Source organism: Polyodon spathula, chromosome 6, assembly GCF_017654505.1.
Source record: "Polyodon spathula isolate WHYD16114869_AA chromosome 6, ASM1765450v1, whole genome shotgun sequence".
NCBI lineage: Eukaryota > Metazoa > Chordata > Actinopteri > Acipenseriformes > Polyodontidae > Polyodon > Polyodon spathula.
This window is the reverse complement of record NC_054539.1, coordinates 42013801-42037666: the sequence shown is the minus strand read 5'-3', so window position 1 is coordinate 42037666 and position 23866 is coordinate 42013801. Positions and strand designations below refer to the sequence as shown.

Here is a 23866-nt window from a genome sequence, read left to right as displayed (position 1 = left end):
CCTTTCTCCCACTTCTGAGGATCCATCCTAGTCTCATTGGATTTGTGGTTGCAACATGCTGCTGTGCCTTCAGAAAGATAGTGATTGCAGTCTATGTCAGTATTTGAACAAATTCAGGAGTTCAAAAAATAAGATGGAAAGGAAAAGATATTGCAAGCAGCTTGTTACTGTTAACTAAAGTGTATGTAGGTGACAGAGTTCTTCTAAAATGCCTAATTGTATGTCTGCAAATTATTTCAACGCGCTTTACTGTAATCTAGAAATCACGCAGAATAACAAACATGAAAATAAGTCAAATAAGAATTAAAAAAGGTAACTTCCTTGTTAATGTAGCATGTTATGTAAAATCATCACGAACCGGAGGACATAAAAACAGCAAAAGCCATTTCAGTTCATCAGTAAAAGATGACAGTCTCTGCCAGCACAGACTTTACTTGTTGCCCTTTTCTATACTGAAATGTTAACCTCCAGTTACCTATGCTATACGTGATGTAATTAGAGCATGTGAATGCTAAATCCGACAAGTGCAGCTTGTGATATTTTATGCCTCTGCATACTTTCCACCAACGACTGGAATGTTCTGGTTTGTGCGTACACTGTGACGCACATTATTAAAAAGCTGGAAGAACAAACTAGATATCTCTAAAGTGTATGGTCTGACTGCAGTGTCTCTGATCTGTTTTGTGAAACATTACTAACCTCTAACACTGTAAATACAGTACTGTATGTGTAAGGCAGCCTGCAAAGTAAGATCACCCAGCACCAAGCAATTTTGCAGAAAGACTACCCTAGGATAATGTTACATTATTATCATAACTATGGCTCCCTGAAAGAGAAATGTAACCATTACCTCATGGGTATTTATCCTTTAATACCATCTAACCTGAATAGCTATATCAAAGATGCCAGTAGTAAATGACCACTGACACAAGTATCGTCATCATTTTTCCTTCAACACTGCTGCAATCATAGACGCAGCGACCTTGAAGGTTAATGGTTACAGTTCTATTTCAGGGAACCAGGGTTATAACCTTTCCCTATCAAGTACGAAATGTGACCATTACCTCATAGGTAGAAATACCAAAGGTGTCGCAAGGCAATACTGCAGACCAACTGGAATGCTACAAGGCTGAGCAAGGAAGGCATTACCATTAGGAATCCCAGTACAACAGATAGGGCTAAAAAAATAAGGAAAACTCACCACTACATTTTTGTTGCAAGGGTTGAACTTGAGGCTGCCCTTAACACTCTTGTTCCAAAACCAGGATTTTGTGGATCCACGACATTTCAGCCAATAGGACTGATAAAAGTATGGGGAGTAGCTCTCACTGCTGCATCTCAAATGTCACTGACAGACGTGCCCTGGAACAAAGCCCACAAAGTCGCATGCTCCTGGTGGAGTGGGAAGTGTGCTTCTCTGGAGGGGGCAAGTTGGCTTGCTCATATGCAGTCTTAACTGTGTCTATAATCCATTTTGATAGCCTCTGTTTAGACAGAGCTTTCCCATAACAGACAAAAAACTGCCTCCAACTTTGAGTTCTGTCCACATAACACGCTAGTGCCCGCACCGGGCAAAGAGTACGGAGCTGCTGCTCTCTATCAGACTGGAAAGGAGGCGGATGAAAAGCCTCAAGTTCCACTGGTTGATGTGGAATGCCAAGATGGTTTTCAGCAAAAAAGGATTAGTGCAAAGTGCAACTTTGGCCCTGGCCTCTGCAAACAGTAAGCCAGCTTTTGCAATCAAAAAAAGCTTGCATTTCACCCACCCACTTAGCAGATGCAATTGCAAGCAAGAAAGCCGCTTTCATAGATAAATATTTCAGCTTCGCTGAATGCAAGGGCTAAAAGGGAGGCTTCATAAGTGCTTCAAGCACCACATTAAGCCTCCAGCAAGGGACAATGTCTTTCATAAACAGCTGAAGCTGCCAAGCGCCCTTCAAAAATTGCCCTGCCTGGAAATTCACTCCGGGGGAGGCTGGATCAATTTTAAGATGAAAAGCCAAAATGGCTGCCAGATAGACCTTCAGTGTAGAGGAGGATTTCCCCACATCAAATAGGTCTTTTAAAAATTGCAGTATAACCGCCATGGGACAAGTTGTGGGGTCAAAACTCTTAGGCAAACACCACATTTGAAACACACCCCACTTGTACCCATACTGGGAACACATGGACTATGCTCTGGCATTCTGTAAGTTGTCAATGACCCTATTAGGAAGCTCCAGACAGCTCAAATGGCGCCGTTCATGGGCCAGACCCACAGCTGGTCGCGACATTTCAGCAGTTTCCACGGATGGCCTTTCAGGAGCTGTATCAGGGTTGAAAACCAGTCTCCTAGGACTAATAGCACCCTGGCCCGGTTCTGCCTGATCTTTTCCAGGCACAGCAGAAGCATAGCAAGTGGCAGAAAAGCATACATAACCTGCCCTGGCCACTGGTGTGCCAAGGCATCTGTTGCCAGTGGGTTCCTGGCTCCCATTATGGAGAACCAGAGGGGACAATGGGTTGATTCTTGGAAGGCAAAAAGGTCCACCTGTGCTCTCCCGAACCACCACTGGGTACTCCCTTTGAAAGGAGGTCCACTGCCCAATTTGAAACACTGGGCAGATGTACTACTTGCAGCGAGAGGAGGTGATGGTGTACCCAAAGCAACAGCCTGAGGGCTACCTGGTGTAGACTGAGGGACCTGAGGCTGCCCTGGTGGTTTACGTAAGCTACCACAGTAGTTTTGTCTGTCTGGACAAGCACATGTCTCCCCTGAACCTTGTGTAAAAAATTCTGCAAGGCTAGAAACATCAGTTCCAAAATATTTATATGAAGACCCTGCTACTGGGGTGTCCAGTTGAGGCTGGATGCATTGGTGGTGATAACCTCCCTTCTGGTAACGCTGTCCAGTGCTACTCCTAAGTGCAGGTGAGCATGTTGTGTCCACCAGGATACTTAACAGTCTGCCTGGATTCAATGCAGGCTGAAAAATCCTGCTGGTGAACCAGGCTTGGAGAGAACGCATGTGCAGAAGACCCAAGGGAAGGATCTGGGAAGCTGCTGCCATCAAGCCAAAAAGCCGCTGAAACATCGCTACGTGAGCTTTTTGTTGAGCTGAAAAAACTTCAGACAAGCAGCTATTATCTGCACTCTGTCCTCTGATAGAGTGGACAGCATGGTCCTGGAATCCAGATGCACTCCTAAATAGGCTGTCTGCGACGGTGTGAACTGGCTCTTTGTAGGCAGACAGACCTAACTGATGCAGGTGGTCTGTGACGAGTTCCGTGTGAGCCACTGCCTGATCTGGAGACTGCACAAATGAGCCATTCATCCAGGTAATTGAGTTCTCTGATGCCCGAGTCTCAGTTGCACCAGAATAGCCTCTATGCACTTCAAAAAGGCAAGGGGAGCTACAGCAAGGCCAAATGGCAGTACCTGAAACTCATATGCAATCCCTTGGAAAGCAGACCTGATGTACAGCCTGTGCCCTGGTTTTATGGGGATGTGAAAATAAACGTCCTTTAAATCCATCGTAGTGAACCAGTCGCCTAGCCTTATTGACAGCAACAGCTGCTGCACAGTCAACATTTTGAACCTCTGTCGACTCTGTCGGTATATTGCACCTGGTAAGAGCGCTGCAGCATATCATCTACTGCAGGACCAAAAGTGTGTCCTGGAGTAATGGGAGCATCCAGCAATGTGGCCTTGTCCCCATCCATTATGCACGCTTGGGACAGCCAGAGCTGCCGTCTTGTGGCTACTAACGCAGCAAGATTCGTGCCCACTTCCTGCCCGTTGAATTTTGATATACGGAACAGGTTCTTTTTCACCAGCCGCAGTTCCTTAAGCAGCTGTGGTGTAGGTCTGTGAATTAGACTTTAGCAAACAGCTCTGACAAGCTACCAAGATGCTGATGTAGTTGCCCAGCCGGCTGAGTAAGCCTTCTTGAGACTAACCTCCGAAATCCTGCATTGTTTATTTGGGCAGGTAGAGTCTTAGTTCGAAAGCGCTAGCTTTGAGGCTTGCAGCAGTGAAGCAATAGCGGCATCTACTGGTGGAAAATCAATCAAGCCAAGCTTTTCCATCTCATGTAAGCTGTACAGTGTTCCCAAGGAACATGAAGCAGCAGGTGCTGTAGCAGGGCACCCCAGGATGAATGCACCTCAAAAAGAAAATCCGGGTGTACTGGAGAAGACATCCAAGAAGAAGCAGGATCATCCTCAAAAATAGTGTTTCCGCTTGTCATCTACAGGCCATGGGACATTTAAGACATCAGTGGCCCTCTTAATCAGCGGCAAAAGCTCTGCTGAGAATGACATGCACTACTGGTGTTGCACTATCCAAGTCACCTTCCTCAGATGGGAACTCTTGATCAACCGCCTCCAAAGACGCAGCGATAAACAGCAGATCCTCCTGTGCCACTCTGTGTGTACTACTTCATAGGAGGGGAAACCGGAGAAGGGGAGGGAGAAGGAGAAGAGAATGAGGAAGACCGCGAAGGTGGTTTCCTATGTGAGGTTCTCCTACTCTCCCTAGTCACAGAGCCCTCTCTTTTTGAGCAGAAGGGGGGAGAGGAGTTGTGTTCAGGTGGAATGGATGAAGATTGCTCTATAGAGCTGCGGAACACTTGCTTCTCCAGTGTACACTTAGAAAAAGACGCACAAAACTCACAGGAGTTGCAGTTGGTGAGTGCCTCTTTAGTATAGCACATCTGCCATGTCTGTCCTCTATGGGGAGACCCGTCTTGCATACATCGCAAGAATAAAACCCTGACATAATTCAACTGTAATTGCCATAACAGTATAGCCTATATTACCAAAGGAGACTTGAACAACACACACAGCAATGTTGCTATGCAACCGGAAATGCATTAACAATGGCAAATGACTAACCAGATCCACTGATCTAATCAGTGGATCTGGTTAGTCATTTGCTAATGTTAACGCTAAATAACTGTTTAGCCTTGGTTACTTTTAATTACCTGCACGGTGCCCAGGCACTAATACAGTACTGTATAGAATACTTTACCAAAACCTGGCACGGTACTATAGCACAATGTACAGTACATACAGAACGGTGTCAATGGTACGGTGTGGTGCACGGGTCACAGTAAACACGGGACAGTGTAAGTGGTGCAGTACACACGGTACGGCGCACACTGCACGCAAAGTGCGCAATGCACGGTACGGTGCAAATGGTACAGTATGGTGCACAGAGCACAGTACACATGGTACGGTGCACACTGTAAAGTGCACAGAGCACGGTACCCCCAGAACGGTACGGTGCATATGGTACGGTATGGGGCACAGTACATACAGTACAGTGCACACAGTATGGTCCGCTGCAGAGCACGGTACACAACCGTTATGGTAACCTCGTTGACCAAGAACGGTGGTAGATCAGTGACCCACAGTTACCGAAGAAGCAACAAGCAAAAACTAGAGCAGCAACGAAACACTGCCGGAGGGACTGCGAGCTCAGCCCAGCGACTGCTAGTGAATCGGCAAGGTAACCTCATTCGCTGTAGAAAGTACCAGCTGGAACGGGAGCAGGTCTGGTGCCTACAGTTATCACTCCTGTGGTATAGGGATGCCCACCTATAATGCTTTTGGCTAAGCAACAGCTCAAAAACAGAGGAAAGCCTACTGCTAGAGCCCTAACAGTCTTCACACTAACTCTGCAAGCAGATCTTAATGTGGTAATGAGACACTGTGGGGGAAAAGCTGCAAGCAGCTTGACCCAGAGCGTGTGTCTCGGTCTAACGTACGGCAGCTGAGCCCAGCAGCCACGTTAGTATTTCTGTGGAAACAAAACAGAAAATACAACATAGAAAACTATTTTTTTCTCACACAACAGAGTAACCAAACATTACCGTTATTTTAATATATTTTTTATAACAAAAAAGCATTTTTTTTTATTTTACGCTTCAACCGAAGCTAGCAGCTTAAGAAAGAGCACCAGTAGCCAGCTTAAGGCATTTGATCCCAGGGAAGGAGCAGCGGAACTGCCGGCTTCGTGCGGGGCACAAAGACTGAGGGACTAACGAACAACCACGGCTAAGTGCACAATACATGAAGTAATTTTACTAAAACATTTGAACATAATCGCAATAAATCAGATACAACACTTTGTGTAATTTATCTGTTCGTAGATCTCTCTCTCTCTCTCAGGCAGTGAAAGGAAAATCGGATTGCGAAAAATATAACGTTATATGTCCCTACGTGTTGCTACAACTGTTTAAGTAACGTACCTGTAATTTTTCTTTTGATTGTTAACATCCTGACAACTTTTTACACTTATAACTTTAAATGTCCACTCTAGTGCACTGACAGTGTTATTACCCACACTGTCAAACAGGTAACACAGCAATAGATCCATGATGTGGTACAGAACAGAAAACCCAGAGCACCCCAGTGCACTAGAGCATAGATTTTGAAAAGAGCTTTGAAACAGACTTTACAATTATAAGTTTTGTCAGAATCCTGTTTTACGTAGTCACTAATCAGATACACCATTCATACTTATACAAAAGCATTAAATGTTTTTCCTTTTTGTCTGTCAGGTTTACAGTTAGACCAATACTAGCAGTTCCCAAACATGTGCCATGGTCTTATTTAACTAACCTATTCTAAAGAAATAACCCCCAGCAATCCTTGCAGACTGGGACTGACTTGAGCCTGAATCAGTGAAAAACACAGATGAGCTGAAATTGAGTTGAATCTTTAGAAATCCCTGCGCTGTTCATTGAAAACTCGAAAAATGCTACACTACAAATAAAATATAAATGTCACAACAATGTTCAAAATATATACTGTGCATAATCAGTGTGTTCAGAGGCAGAGAGAGCTGGTTTAAAAAAGTCACTGATCTGAGTCTTTAATTGTCATAACTGCTCTTCATATTCAGACTGCCAGGCTAAGAGTGTCTTAAATCTGCTTTTTGTTTGCTTGTCACTGGTTTCAGTAACTGCAATACAGTACTCTGTTGGACTGTACTATACTGTACTCAATTTGATTAAATTAAATGATGATCGCCCGCTTCCACACTGATTTCCGCACTAATAAAGCGGTGAATATTCGCATCTGCATACAGCAGATTTCTGCAGTAATACATTTTGACAACGTACTGTACTAAACCGCACAGATTATCAAACGAATTAAAACGGGAGTCTACTGTAATTAAAATCAGTAACAAATCAGAGCACAAGCCTTCAACTTCTTACAGCCCATTTCTGACTCAGAATCCCATAAAAATGGAATAATTCATGAACAGCTGCACATGAACTACATATTACTTTAGATGTCCACAGCATAGTAAAGTGTGTTGAGAAACTGAACAGGTGAAACAGTACGAGGTTACCTCTGATATCCACATATCGTTGCAAATTTTATCATTTCGTAGTCTAGTCTTCTGGTGAGGTCTCAAAACAAATACACTACATTTTTCTATAAATTACAAACTATATATATATATATATATATATATATATATATATATATATATATATATATATATATATAATATAAATATTATATATATAATCTCTGTTTTCTTTTAGTACGCATGACTTGGGCCCAATTAGAGCAAAGATTAAAGTCATACAGGGGTCGTACCTGCAACCATATAAATATTTATGACTGTACTCAACATGTGCTTAAGACACTGTCACACAGAAAAATGTATGACCTACAGTAGCCAGTGAAATCTGCTGTTGGTCCAAATGCTGTTGTGTTGCTTAGCATGTAGTTACGCTAAAAGTTTTATTATTAGTTCTTATTCCACCCTAACCAACCAATATAATGTATTTATTTATTGCCATTATATCAGACTTATCCTGCAGATTCATAAACCTGTTCCTGTCCATCTGATCCTGTGCCGGAGCCAGAAGGTAGGATCTTGGCAAAGATGACGGACAGATGAATCATTCAAAACCCTGAAATTTGGGAGAAGAGTCGGGGACCAATTAAGTGTTTCCGTTTCAGTAGGTTGGATTGAATCTGCCGAAGTTGTGAATTCAGAATAAATTTTGATGGGAACGCCTGATGCATAACTAACATAAAATTAAACTAACGTGTTGAAATAAAAATAGTAAAACAATCACAATTATGTTGAAAGATATACTGCAGGAATACATACCACAAACCAGAAAAAAACAGTTTAATATACTTTTCATACAGGCTTGTATGAGTGGATCTGTTTAGATTTGTTACAATACATCAAGCTAGATTTGCTATCGTTCAGAAAGAATTTGGTAAAAAAGTTCGCCTAACTCCCAAATTAACTTATCCTACCACCAGAGGGAGTTTTTATACCAAATCAATTAGTCTAGTAGTTATAGTGCTGATAAGACAAGCACTGAATACTGAACAAATATTCAGTGAATAAAAGTAATTGTGTATGAAAATGTAGATGTAGTTACAATGTAGTTATTATTTACTAATATGTACTACATACATTTAGCACCTAATCGTGGAATGGTGATGATGCTGAAATGACAATATGAAAGTAGCATTACTTCCCCAAAAATGATTCAGCCACTACAAATTAAAAACTAAATTAACAGTGGAAACTACTGTCCTAACCCCTAGCTATCTGCAAGAAGAAACTGTTCTGTAGCATGGACACCCTCTACTGCTCTCGATAACAGAACATTTCATAAACATTATACTTGCAAGTTACAGTATTAAACATCTTAAATGCAGATTGGTAATTAAACCACTGTCATTCCCGGCACACAATATGTTAAAATGTATGGCTTGTTTAGTTACATACCTTGGCATCCCAGTTTTGATTAAGATAATATATACATGTGACACATCTCCCATCTCCATTTGGGTTATCAACGTGGCGCACATATCCTGTTCCATTGCCTGGGTAACATGCCACCATGGCCTGCAATCAACGAAACACGCAAGAAAACATTAGCAAAATGTGCAAGCAAATGTTTACAAAACACCAGGTCATTACACATTATGTAAGAATATAAAAGTTTACATTGTTATTGTTTAGTGTTTATAAGAAGCGATCATTGCTAGGACAACAGGCTTATAGCAGAGGTGTAGTATTTTAATACAGTTAACAGCATTTAAACTGTAGAAAAAAAGGATAAGCTATCTAAAAGGAGTTTGTTTCCGTATAGTGCTGTTTTATTTTTTGAACAAAGTTTAAGTTTAAGCATTACAGCCCTGAAAAACACTACATTGTCATCTACTGTACAATCAACCATGTTTTCTAAAACACTAACACCAAAAAAGAAATAAATAAATATTAAACAAAGAACCATTATGGTCATTCCATGCTAACTCAACCAGAAAAGGGACATTTCGATGCCTGTCTCTCAGATTTTCCTACAAAAATTCACCTGGGGGTTTCTGACATGCTGAGTTCACAAATGATATCCATTATTATTATTTTTTTTAATTTCCCCTTCTGCCAGTGACCTGCAAAGCTAAAGTGAGAAAGGGACCTTGACCAGAAAAAAAAATCACCCTGGATGCAATTTAGATGCTACCAACATGTGTAGCACCTCGTTCTACTTGTATTGAATAGGGATTTTCAGAAAAAAATACTAGGAGTACCTTACTCACTTCTGGCAAATTGCCAGACGAAGGGTAACTGACGAGTTTTATTCGAACTTCAGCCTAACCCTAAAATGTAAGTATTGCTGTAAAAATTCTGAATTCCGTGAAAAACTTTTGGTTTCAAGTCCCACCACTGGTCATTAAACCCCCTTGAAATTAGAATTTTTGCTATTTGTACCAAGTTTAAGTCATAATAACTTGCGTGGGGGGAACTATAGATATGTTTGGATAGATGTTAAGGAGTTCTACAAGCATCAAGCAAAATCTGGACGGACAAGCAACGGCACTGGTTGATATATATATATATACACATACATACAGTACCAGTCAAAAGTTTGAGTACACCTGCTTGAAACCAGGTTTTTCATGATTATCTATGCTTTTAACTGTATAAACTTGTCTATAAACACTAAATTAAATTTTTAAATGAAAATGTAAATCTTGTCAATTTCAATGAAATGGTCACCCAAAGCAAAGGGATTTCAGTCTGAAGCTCAAGTCAGTTAAAAGTCTGTAATGCATATAACAAGGTGTTAGAACACTGGCCTAAGTATAAAAGTGTCTTTGTTAGATGTTCTCTGAGTTAACTAGCATGTTACCTAATTAACCTTTTGTCACCAATTATTGTTAGCAGGTGAGGGTCCATGATTACTATAAATATAGGTAGCATAGGCACAAGTTTGTCATTCCTGAATGTAAGGGAGCAGAAAATGGCAAAATACGCTTAGTTAAGCACAGAGAGAGTCTGTAATTACTTTAAGAAATGAAGATCAATTTGAGACAAATCGCAAGAACTTTGCAAGTGTCTGTAACTGCTGTGGCCAAGACCATCACGATTTGAAGAAACAGGCACTCACGAGGACCAAACAAGGTCAGGCAAGCCAAGGGTGACCTCAGAATCAGTGAATAAGTTAATTCGAGTCACAAGTCTGCGAAACCGGTGATTCACCGCCCCTGAAATACAAGCTCAGCTAAATGCTACTAGTACAGATGTTGCCTGGGCCAAAAAACACAGAAACTGAATGCTTGAGGAGTGAAAGTCGGTCTTATGGACCGATGAGTCCAAATTTGAAATATTTGGGTCCAACCGCTGAGTATTTGTAAGACGCAGAGAGGGTGAGCGCATGAGTTCTGCATGTGTGGTTCCCACTGTCAAGCATGGAGGAGGCAGTGTCATAGTCTGGGGTTGTTTTGCTGGTGACACAGTTGGTGATCTTTACCAAGTCTATGGCAAGCTCAACCAGCACGGCTATCATAGCATACTTCAGAGGCATGCCATTCCATCAGGATTACGGCTAGTTGGGCAGTCCTTCATTCTTCAGCAAGATAATGGCCCGAAACACACCTCAAAGTTGTGCAAGAACTATATGACGAAGAAGGAAAGTGAAGGACAACTCAATCTAATACCCAGTCTCCAGACCTTAATCCCATAGAACTTGTATGGGACGAACTGGACAGAAGAGTCAAAGCAAAGCTATCCACAAGTGCCCTACATCTCTGGGAATTGCTGCAGAAGAGCTGGGAAGACATGTCTGCTGATTTCCTGCTGAAACTTGTTAACCGAATGCCTCGTGTTTGTGAGGCTGTTATTAAGGCAAAGGGTGGCTATTTGGAGGAATTCAAGATTTAGAGACAATTTTCAATTTTCTTGAACATTGCTTTGATACTCCTTATGTTTTGTTTTGTATATCGTAACACGTGTTTCCATTTTCAAGTATTTACAGAAACGTATACGACGTAAAACATTGTCACCTAGTTTTCAGCAAGTGTACTCAAACTTTTGACTGGTACTATATATATATATATATATATATATATATATGAACAGGCATGGCCCCTTTAAAAATGTGACCCAGACAAGAAACTCTAGCTCCCTTGGAGCACTAACTAAACATATGCCAGTCCCTGACTAACGTGCAGGACAGCTAAGCTGTTTACCTGACATATAACACGAAACAAAACACTAACACAAACTTCTATAAAACCAAAACGTAGGTTGTACACAGACCTTTACGACTTCCAGTCCGGCTCTTCACTCCACAGCAACAGCCCAGAACACTACCTTACTATATATATATATATATATATATATATATATATATATATATATATATATATATATATATATATATATATATATATATATACACACACACACACACACACACACACACACACACACACACACACACACACACACACACACACACACACACACACACACACACGAGATGCGACATTCTTACTTCATTTTTTATAAATACAGTACAACAAGTTCAGCCCAAATAAAGCTTCCATCGTTAATGTTACACAACATTAAACTAGAAAATAAAAACTACGAAGTCTAATTTGAGATTTTTGGGGAGAAGACGCCACCCTTTATCAAAGTAATTCCAACGACGTGAAAGTAACTAAGAGAGTCCTATGGAGGCTAGATAAATCTTGAAAAAACAATGTTCCAATAACTGTTATTTTTGTAAGATTTAATACCAGCTTGTCTCAGTTATATTAATTCGTCTTTTTCATTGTATGTCATGAGTTGGATGCGACATGATCAAGACAAAGATCACAAATACAAGCAAGACAATTCCCAAACTAAATTAAGTCTATGGTGATTAATACAGTAGTTACTGTAAGAATATAAGAGTCTATCAATGTTAGTTTGTTATGAACTAAAGATTAAAGTACCCATAATGCATCCAAAATACAGAAATCATAATACTTTAACCATCTTTCTAAGCAACGTTGTTATTATGCTTTCAATCTTCAGTCAGAGTTGCTTCTCTTTTTGACACTTGAGCATCATTTATTATTTGTGTTTGTAAACTGAGTGCCTAATCTTTATTCATGCATTTTTCAGTTTTTTTCAAAGTTGCCAACCTAAGTTTTTAGCATGTAAAACCTAACAGGAAAATACATAACATTTAAAAGTATAATACCGTTTTTTCTTCAATTTAATAAAGTGAAATATTTTACATTACCTATGTGTTGACTATTTTCTTGCAAAAAAAAAAAAAAAACCCAAGCAAAAATCAATCAATCAATCAAACAAGACAAATATGTTGAATTTCTATTAATAGCCTTCTTGTGTGTCCTGTATTACTGTGATTTACATACTGGAGTTTGCATATGCTTGTGAAGTCTGAGAGGAAAACATTGATTGGCTGTGCTAACAATCACTTTGGGCTCACATTTTAGGGTCCCTCTACCTATAGTCCCATAATTTGAGCACTGTTTACAACTCAGAATTCTAGTTTACAACATCTTAACTAATTTGTGAGATAAAACAATATACGTGCAGAACGCCACACTTCCTAAGAAGCGGGTGCTGCAACAACAGTTATGAATGACAATCATTTCCTCTGTTAAACTATAAACAGCCGGTCAGTGTGTTTTCCAGGGAACCCAGCCATCAAACTACTAAAGTGCATATTTTCCTAATGTACTTGGGATAGGGATCATGCAATACCATACACAGCTTTGCCTTACAGCATTTTGGAAACAGAGTTTTCAATCTGGGGGACTATAAACATCTCCTTTTGAAAACTGGGCTACAGTATGCACTTTATACGAATACTACATTATCTTTGCTTGTTTTTTTAGATACAACTGGCTAGATCCCATCTGACAACATGAAATGCGTTTCAAGAAAACTGTTTATCAGAGACTAGTATGATCACACACAATTTTCTGATAATGGCCTGTTTGCAAATGACTGGAATCAACATACCCAGAAAGGTATAGTTGCTGAATTTACAATAAAAACTACAAGGATAAACAAATTTAAGATCATTATCAATGTTTTACCATGCCATGCTTACTAACACTCAACCACTGGGTCGGATTTGTGTTTGACCCCTCCTTCCATAATATGCCTGACTGAGTGAAATCCTAACCCTCTGAAGAAGAATATTTTTCAAATGTGAACTATCCTGTTCGATCTTACACACCATTGTGTATGACTGGAGCAGCCACCCCTGGGAATAGTGAACTGATATAAACTCTCGGCTGCTGGGTGACTGCCAGGAAAACAGTATTTTAATGCTCTTGCTACGTGCAGTGCGTGAGGCAGTCTGCTGCTGATCTACAGCCATGCCCGGGCACAAGAGTAAAGCTCAAGGATGAGTAAACACATTTGTCATTGTCACCACTGTTGAGAGGAGGAGTCAAGGCTCCGAGCTGCATGCTGAACACTTGGGCTGCTTGTTCTGGAACAGATACTCCGGCTCTGCCCCCTAACATAGCTCTATGTTTACAATTAACTTAGGACTTAGTCCAGCTGCAACAAAAACAAAACAGGAGCCATCCCAAATGTCCTGCTAGCGTATACCGAGGTTAGGTAAACATCCAGCATTTTCATTAACCGGAGGATTAAACAATACAGGGAGAATTTGAGCTTCTTTAAATAGCCGTTGTCTTAATGAGACAACATGTAAAAATAACTTTCTTCATAACAAGGTCTGCTACCTGCAGTATATTTGGAACGGGTCCTAAACTTCCAAAGTTTTGATCACAGCAAGATTTTAAAAAAAAAATGCTTTTTCCATTCAGCTCAATCAGAAGATATGGCAGCGCCTTTCTCATTGGCCGTTAAACTGCCATACCTTATAATTACAAACACAATGCTCTGCATGAAGGTCTCTAAGGTTTAGCGGTGTGGTATTCTTTGTACAGTAATTGTTTTACAATTGACAACATATTTGAGCAACTTACTATATTTCTAGTAGCTTGCAATAAGTTAAAAAGGTAAAATAATGCAAGCTGCAAAATCAATGTTAATCCCACATTGTTAAAACACATTGTTATACAAATTTCTTTATCAAAATTGTATTTACAGTATACATTTTTAATGCATATCAGTATGTCTGAGATATTGTACGATACATACAAGAAAACAGCATAAAAACATACATTAACCGCCATCATTCTTTCTAGTTAGCTTTCTCATGAAAACATAATTCTGTGACTGCATATCAAAGCAATGTCAAACTCAAGTCTCCACTCCTTAGCAGAAAAGGTCATGAATGTTCATCCGATCAGAATCCTGCTGCTCATTCAGGTTTGCTCATATTGTCTGTCAGTGTTTCTCTTTTCAACACCGTCAGGGCAATAAATTGCATTTTGGTCAAAGCTACGGAGGTGCAGGTTGGAATATGATAAAGCAATACCATTGGAAGAAGCCTAAACAACTGGCTACTGTCGAAGGCGACTGCAGGACAAGAATGCAGACTTTAACAAGAGCGTATCTGGAGTGGAGTGGGGGTCAATTACCTTTAGATGGCATATTACATTTTAAAAGATAGTAACAGGATATGAAGATACTTTCTCATATATATGTATGTATTTATATCTATCTATCTATCTATCTATCTATATCTATCTATCTATCTATCTATATATATATATGTTTTTTTTTTTTTTTTAGAGAAACTTATTGTCTGTTTCCAGTTTAAATAGTAAATGTACCTCTTTAGACAATAGGAAAACACCCATCAGGTCACGATTGCACACGTACCAAAATATGACAGCATACCACTTGCAATCAGGGAAGTGCAGTGCATAGTAGGAATGGTAGATCAAGAGATCTACATGTGCAGTCTAGACAGGTTTTACCTGTTAAAAGCACTTTCTCCACTAGCCAACCAAGAAAAGAAAACAGTTGCCCTTCATAGTTTACTTTAATATACTTAGCTGTTGCACGCTGCCAGGGTATGTTTAAAATGCCCTGTGTACAACATTAATATAGCATTCCGATTTCAAGACCATCACTAACATACAATACATAAAATATTTTCTAAACAAAGTTGTTATGGCAGGAGAATGGCAGACTTAAATTTGCTAAACTTAAATAAATGACCAGCAAAAAAAATTAAAAGGGAAAGAGTTTACCTGCGCTGGGGAAAATAAACAAACTCTGCTGGGGAAGGGCTAAACAAACACTAACAGAGAAAAACACAACACTAACAACTAGATTTGTTACCAGAGAAAGGAAGTGGTATCATAATATGAAAACTTTGAAAATATATCTCACTTTACATTAGAAACAACGGGAACGACATAAGACACACACAGCCGAATTACAATACTAACACAAATGCACAGATCGTTATTTTATATATATATATATACACGCACACACACACACTTATGGGTAGGTGTCCATTTATGTGTAATCTTTTCTTTTATTGAAATTTAACCAGCCAGCCTTTGATTTACATTCCACAGATCAGTACCTGTGCTATGAAAAATGGATCACCTACTATGACTTACACAATACATAAAAGTGTGCCGGTGGTTCTGAAGATCAAGCTTTCCTGAGCCAAACCAATCAGAGGGCAGAACTCAATGTCTCAAATGAACATCAAACAGAGAGTTAATGAAAACTAGATCTCAAGATTGGTTTAACTGCAAATGTGAAAGAAACAGATCAGCAGTAAGACAACTTTTCAGTGCTTTATATTATTACTTTATTAAAAGGACAGCGTATTTGCATTAAATGGGAGTCAATTTTAAAACCTATAACAGCAGTGAATCTAAATACCACCACTCTTTCTGTATCTTAAGCTTGTGTTTAACCCTATGAATGGTTAAACAATAAACAATGAAGTTAAAGTGGAAAGAACCCTGCGATACAGCATAAGTTTATGGCAGATTTATGAAGATCTGCTGGTGTTTACTGCAGCCCATTATGTATCAACAGGGTGTATTCTGTCAAAGAATGCATTGCTTCCACCAAACAGAAAGGACACTGCTAATTTTGGCTCTTGAAACGGGAACGGTACAGAGAAGGCGTTAGCGTTACAGTATGTATCTTCCTTGTTCTCCCACCCTCAGTTATGTTTATTATTACAATAGAAACATGATTTATAAGAAACTGTCTCCATTGACTTATACTGTTCGTGGTTTACTGCTGATTTGTCAACTGCTGCACTAGGTAGTCATCCGTCACCCCTCCAGAGCTAGACGACCTCAGCAACAACTGTATATCGCTCTTGGAGAGTGAAGAATATTTCATTTACAGATTTTAAGTGATTTCGATTGTAAAACCATATTTTATGAATAACTCTGTATAAAAGGCCAGTTCCCAATTAAGGCAACTTTTTTCCAGTCCTGATTTGTTCCTAATTCTTCTTTAATATTAAGGTCACTCTTGTTTCAGTATTGACGGCACCAGTCCCAAATACCTTAAAACAGGGTTAGAAAAGCATCACAGTGACTGCCGTGGCGATTCTAGCGTCAAGGTGCACACTACAATTATCACCCTTTAATAAATACAGGGTGAATAAAGCTAATCTCATTATTCAGACAGAGGTGCCTCATTTAAACACATTACCAAACAAATCACACATTCATTCCGGTTACCATAGTGTGGCACAATAAAAATCAGTGTGCGCCATAATATGCCTGCTATTTTGCGCGATAATGAATAAAATTGCAATAGTAAATATGGAAATCATCAATGTGCACACTTATTGAGTGCCCTTTCATAAATGAGGCCCTTTATCTCTGCACACGAGAGCGAGTGTGGCATAATGCAGATTTAATGGGAGGTATGAGAAATATATTGAAATATATTTCTGGAAAGGCTGAGGATTCCCCACAATTTAAATACCGGTATGCAAGATAAATACAGTGCTATTAAAATGGTACTACGGTACTGTATTGGTATAAGAAAAGGGTGTTTTAAAAAAGTAACTTCAGCTTCCAATCACTTAAAGTATGCTGACAATAATGTAAACAACAGCAGGCTACAGACAGCGAGTCCCAAACTTTAAACACGTAACTTGTTTATAAGTAAGAACTCGACTTTATTATGAATATATTGTGTTATTGTATTTTAAGTAAAATATTATGATACTGTTCACTATGGTAATTCTTTATTTATTAGTTTTAAAATGTTTAGTAAAACATGGCCTACTTTTTTTTCTCTCTCGTTAGTACAACCCCCCCCCCCCCCTTTGCTAATCACATCTTCACTATTTTTTTTTCTTAAGTGGTAGGGGCTCGCAACCTGGTATAAATCTCCACATTTTTGTAAAATGACTTTACACTAACTTCAAAAGATGCAACGTGTTTGAGTAAAATAAAACGCCCAATAAACTTTGCATCCTGCGCAGAGGGAGAATACAAATGTAAAAGGTCATTAAGTGGTGTTGACATTGTAGGGGAGATGAAGGGAGGTTTCAATTCAGTGACTGTTTTGTAAGCATTATGAATGCTTATTCACCACTGTTACACCCCGTTAGAAAATGGGCTTTTCCTGCATTTTTTAATGCAACACTGTGAACGTGAGAGTATATGTGTACATTTGTTTTTAGTACCTGCCCAGAGGAGAGACACAGACATCAACTAGTTCTCATCAGACTTAATTTGCCTCGGGCAAGCATGACAGCGTGAGTTTCAGACCCTGCCACAAACCTCTGTTAACATTATCTTTTCTAAAGGCCAGCAAGTAGTAAAGCACCAAACCCTCTTAAAATGCAACATAGGGTGCTTCTTTCCAAACTTCATTTTATAAACTTTCACAGTGACCTCCCAATACAGCATTTCCTTTGCAAAGAAAGACAGAGTTCAAGACGGAGAGGATACAAAACAAATACCACACATGTAAGCACATCATATTTGAAACAATTTACCCTCATTCATACTTTACCAATGTTCACATCTATTCACCTATTTATTTTTTAATGACAACACTGCAGTGTCTCTGGAACAGAGATTCAGTAAGCAACCGAGAACTAGACCTGGGGTAAATCAGAATTACAGCATGATTGTTTCCTGAAATTGCAATTGCAATGCTAGTTTTTTCAATTACAATTATTCTGCAGTAATTACAATTACACTAAAAATTTACATAAATAGCTACTGTACACACATTAACACATTTACTCTGCTAAGCAGTAATTACAGGTACAAACACAGAAACCTACTATAGAAAGTTTTTTCAAACAAATGGGGTCACTAAAAATGGCTGAAAATACGAGAAGAATGTTCGCTCAACTGTGAATGATTAAGCCTGGAAAGTTAACTGAACTGTAATTGATCAACTATATGTCAGTTACAATTACACAGGTGAGTCAGGTTCAACTACAATTACATTGTTATTGCAATTAATTATATTACATTGTAATTGCAATTAATTACAAATTACACAATTATAATAACCCCAGGTCTGCCTAGAACTCATTTGATTTACAGCTATATTAAGTCAAAATTATAAACAGCACGGCAACATTATAGCAGCAAGATCTTGTTATTGAAAATAAAGCATTTACAAGTTGCATGCTGTTATGGAGGGGGTTTGGTGTTTTTGTTGAGGTCAGGAAACCATTGTACTATGGGAAGGGGAGGCTGGCGAGAGAGTGATCATTATACTGTATAACAGTAGTGTGTCGGGGTGACAACTATGGACTGCACTGCATGGTGGAATGTCACTTCAGCTTTTCCGGTTTTGATATGAGCTCAGTTTATGGATGAGCAGTTTCAGGTTTTATTCTACATCTTTTTTATTTTATTTTTTAATTATTACTCCCAACCACAGCACAACAGCATAACTGGTACAGTACAATCAAACGGAAACTAGCAGCTATGTGTTACTTCAGGTTTGCTAACACTGTCTGTAATAATGTCACCCTCATCATTATCATTTTAATTTCCTGTTTACAGGTCTAATGCGTGTTTTTTTCTTTACCACTGTTTCTCCTTAGATCATTACTAACCAGGCTTGCAAACTAATGGTCTATTTTACAACTGGTGCTGCTTCTGAAAGACAATCTGCAAATAAGTTGGATTTAGAAATGCACAGTGCCGTGTACAGCAACTGTCATTTCTGTCCCTTCTGTGACTGATTTTGTGAATGGAAAAAAAATAGTTTAAAATACAGTCCACTTCTACTGCAGGCTTACAGAACTCTCACATGTAGGTTTGTTTATAAATGCAAGCACTTGTCTGTCTCGAAGCCAGATATAATTCTATTACTCCAACTTATTCAGCACGCAACAGAATACTACAGCCTATACTTTACAGTATGTTCTTTACCTTTTTTTGTAGATGAAAATAATACATTAAAAAAGATAGCCTGCGCTTTCCAGCTTGGCTTTCTTTGTTAAATTTTAGTCAGAGACTGTTCTGGAGAACAATTACCTAAAAGGAGAAGTGTGGCATTCCACCCAAGAACAGAAAAATAAATAAATAAATAAATAGAAGCGAACTTTCACTGCTGCTTAAAATAGGCTGTTAGTGTGCATATATCTGCATGAAGCAGTCTGTCATAGCCGTGCCGATGCCACAAAAAGATAATTTTACTGCATGTTACTAACAGTATTATAATAGTCGAGGAGAGGATACTAGAGGAGGTAGAGGACATTAAACTAGCAAGGTTTAATTAAACTAACTTGTCTGCTGTAGACGTGCCGTACAGTAACCATTTTCCAACAGTTTTGCTATTTCCTTTTTAAGTTCCTGGATTTTAAGAACGAAAGCCAGTTATGCATGGTATTGCTTCTACTCTGAGTCTGACGTCAACCAAACCGACTTAGCAGTGGGGGATAACACAAGAAATATACAATAGCCTATTTGGCTTAGTAAGAGCTGTGCTGCACAACTGTAAAAATAGACTGACCTCAACCAGTAGGTCACACGTTTTAAGCTGGACAAACACCTAGCCCACTAATCTTTATCAATATCACCAGTACGGAGTATTGCAAAGTAATTGTTAACTGTATTCCTTCAGGCCAAGGCTCCCTCGTTTTACCGAATACTATACAAGGATAGGCACTAAACTAACGGAACTTGAAACAAATGTATGGACAGAGTACTAAAGTGTATTAATGACCATCTCAGAATTAGACTGGACCATTGAATTCGTCTCTTCAAGATACAGTGCACCTATATACTGTTAGCAAGGTCTTTATGGAACTTAGTGGAGTGGTCCATCAGTACTACAGTAGTAGCATGACTTTTAAAATATGAGTATACATGTATACATATAGTGACGGCATTTACTATATAATACAGTACCAGGCAGCGTCGTTTGCAAATCAGTTGTAATGTCATTTTCTGTGCTCTGCATTTCTAAGTCTATTTCATAGTATGTTTGAACCTGTGTTGGATATATCAAATAGATTGCATTCCATACTGTATAATTTCATATCTCATATTTTCTAAAAATGATGGCCCACTCTGGTTCTCAGATGCTTTTGAATAATTAAGAAATACATATCTAAGAGCTATCAAAATACTGCCATCAATTTGTAAGCCTAACTTTTTACAATGATATCTTTAAAGTCTGTTTCAAAGCTTTTTTCAAAATGGCCACTCTAGTGCACTGATAGTGTAAGGACTATTGCCCACATTGTCAAGTAACACAGCAAAAATGATCCATGATGTGGTAGAGAACAGAAAAGACAGAGCACGTTTGTTTTGTTTTTTTTTTTTTTTTTTTTTTTTTCAATTCTGCAGTGAATTAAGAGAACAGATCTCAAACCCCAGTGCACTAAGCAGACATTCTGAAAAGATTTTTGAAACAGACTTTAAAGTTATAAGTGTAAAAAGTTGTCAGGATGTTAACAATGAAAAGAACAATTACAGGTGTGTTAATTAAAGAGTTGCAGCAACACATTGGGAAATATAACGCTATATTTTTCAGAACCCCACTACTTATTCTTTATGGGGTAAAAAAAAAAAGAACCAATCTGCACTGAAAACACGCGTGTAAAGCCACGATTGGTTACAGAGCAGGAGAAGCAAACATGAGGCATCTGGAACACTGAGTTCCTGGAAAACTCCCAGAAGCAACTCAACCAAATTGCTGCTTTTCCAATCATGCATGTTTTTTTCAGCTTTTTATTATATTGTAGCAGAAATTGCATGCATTTTGATTGACTTAGAACAGTCTGTTTACTGACATACATGATAAAGGCCAGTTTCAGACGGATGCTCCAGAGGCGTGCTGAAATTAAAATTGAAATTAAGAACACGTTAGAGCCGCACTACATTCAATTTTATGAACCAATGGGTTTCATACTGGTGAACTGAAAGCGTATTGCACTTATTCCAAAGGTGTCTTAAATAAAATCGCATTGTAGACAAATGATAACATATGTTTATTAGAAAGAAAAACTCTGTTATTTGAGAACAGTAGGCCTACACAGCGCAGTTCGCTCGTGTCAAACAAATACAGCTAAACAAGTTTTAATGACATTTAACAATCATTAATGTCTCCTTTATTGTAAATAATAATAATAATACATTTAAAAGGTTTTCAGTCGTTAGGGACTATTTTTACCTTTAAGACCATGATCTATCCGCCTCACTACAATCTAGTTGCTGGGGCTATAGCATCTGTCTGAAACTGGCCTAAGGGTGATGCTGGTGTGCTCAGCCTGAACTGTAGAAGTTGTAGCAATGTGGGTGTGCAAACAGAGATAAGTACTGTACCGACGCTTCATTCTTAAGGTGTTAAAACAGTCAATGAATTATCAGTTAAGCAAGTGGACATGTTTTTCTGCCACAAATTGATAAGATTTACAGCTTTAGGTTTGCGTACAATCCTTCTGAATAAAGACACATTATTTCAGAATGGCAAATGTTATGATTAGCAACCTCCCGATTGAAAAGGTACACAACTTCAAATTAGCAAAAAGAGAAGAATTCATTACAGTTCTTACATTTAAAAAATGTATGTTGACTGGAAAATCGACTTAAACAATGACACCCTCCCATTGTTACGTACCTTGTTTAGACGCTGATAAAGTAATGATTAATTATTAGGGTTAATGAGGAACTTTCATTGGTTCCATTTCTGTAGTTGTATAATTAATTGTAAATAAGTAGGGTTGTCACTCTATTACAAATATTGATCAGTAGATTACATCGGTAGATTAATCCATGCACGTTTCTAATAAAAGGTACCGATCATATATCGGCTGTCCTGCACAGTAATACTAAAAAAATCAATATAATCTTAAAAAATAAATAAATAAATACACCCAATGGAAATATGGTCTTTTTAAAAGCATTTTATTATTTTTATTTTAGTAAATGTAGCACATTTTCACAGAACAACCGTTCTTTCGGTTGTTCTGTAAAAATGTGCTACATTTACTAAAATAAAAATATGTAGCGTATGATATTTCAAGATTTCAGTATGTAGTGTATGAGGTTTCAGTATGTAGTGTATGAGGTTTCAGTATGTAGTGTATGAGGTTTCAGTATGTAGTGTATGAGGTTTCAGTATGTAGTGTATGAGGTGTCAGTTTAAATTATGTCCCTAACAGCGCCTCATATGAATTCATTTACGTGGAATATCCATTAATTCATTGTCATGTAAAACTTAAGCACTAAAGAAATGCACAAAAAAAAAAAAAAAAACAGTAGAAAAAAAAACACTGGCATGTTACACCAGTTTTAAAGCATACAGTACTGGAATTTAAAAACTAAAAATCAAATGACAGTCTGCAACTGGCTGATATGCCTGCTGCAAAAGCATTTAGTGAAGAGATGGACACCTACATTTGAATTGGTGCCCCAAAGTGGGAGCTAGAGGTTCAGTTATGATGAATAACTGAATTTATTATCACACAGGGTGCAGCCCAAAAGGAAGTAACTGTTTAAAAGTAATGACCTAGTTTTTACAGTTGAGTAAGAACAATGGAAACATATGCAGTACACAACTTGGTCACTGTGTTACCTTTTAACTCTTTCATGCAGCTATACATTACTCTAGTATCTTTTCATGATCTTGTCCTGTGCTACTGAAGGCATCAATAACAGAACTATGATGACATGATAAATAAGCCAAGATTAAAGTATTTTGGTAAACACAAAATTTCAGAGCAATCACGTAATCCAACAGCATTATAGTTTTTTTTTTTTAAAGACATTTTTTTCTCCCCTGTGGCTGCATGAGATCCTAAATCAATTACACAGGCTCAGGGGAGTCTAATTCATGCTATGATAAGTGCGATCAGCTAAGAGCAGGGACCTGATTCCTGGCACCTGGTAATTTCAAAAAACAAGGGGAGCTCTGTAACCCAGGACTAGTTGCAGTACCAGTTTGAGAATCTAACCCTGATTGATGTCTTTAAATCTCACAATTGCTAGGTGCAACCTAACAATATTTTCATTCATGCGTTAAATAATAGGCGCAAAGAACACTGGCTTTAGTCATCTGTTACCCAACAAGCAGACGCAGACCACCAAAAAAAGGAATTTTTTCAGGAATTGAAAGCATTTGATCTAGTATAAGAAAGTATTACTCAGTTATACTACTATTGCACATTAATGCTGTCCTTAAGTCAAGA

General features: G+C 38.5%; 1 protein-coding gene across 2 annotated transcripts in view; it reads right to left on the bottom strand.

The window, feature by feature from the left end:
* The window catches only part of LOC121317195 (egl nine homolog 1-like), a 49593-nt gene that overhangs the window by 10718 nt on the left and 15009 nt on the right, over window positions 1-23866 (bottom strand). Inside the window, exon 2 of one of the 2 annotated variants that reach the window (XM_041252864.1) lies at window positions 8755-8874. The exons of the other annotated variant lie outside the window; for it this stretch is intronic. Within the exon in view, the coding sequence (XP_041108798.1) occupies window positions 8755-8874 (120 nt within the window). The remainder of the gene's footprint in view (window positions 1-8754; window positions 8875-23866) is intronic. 2 annotated transcript variants of the gene reach the window in all.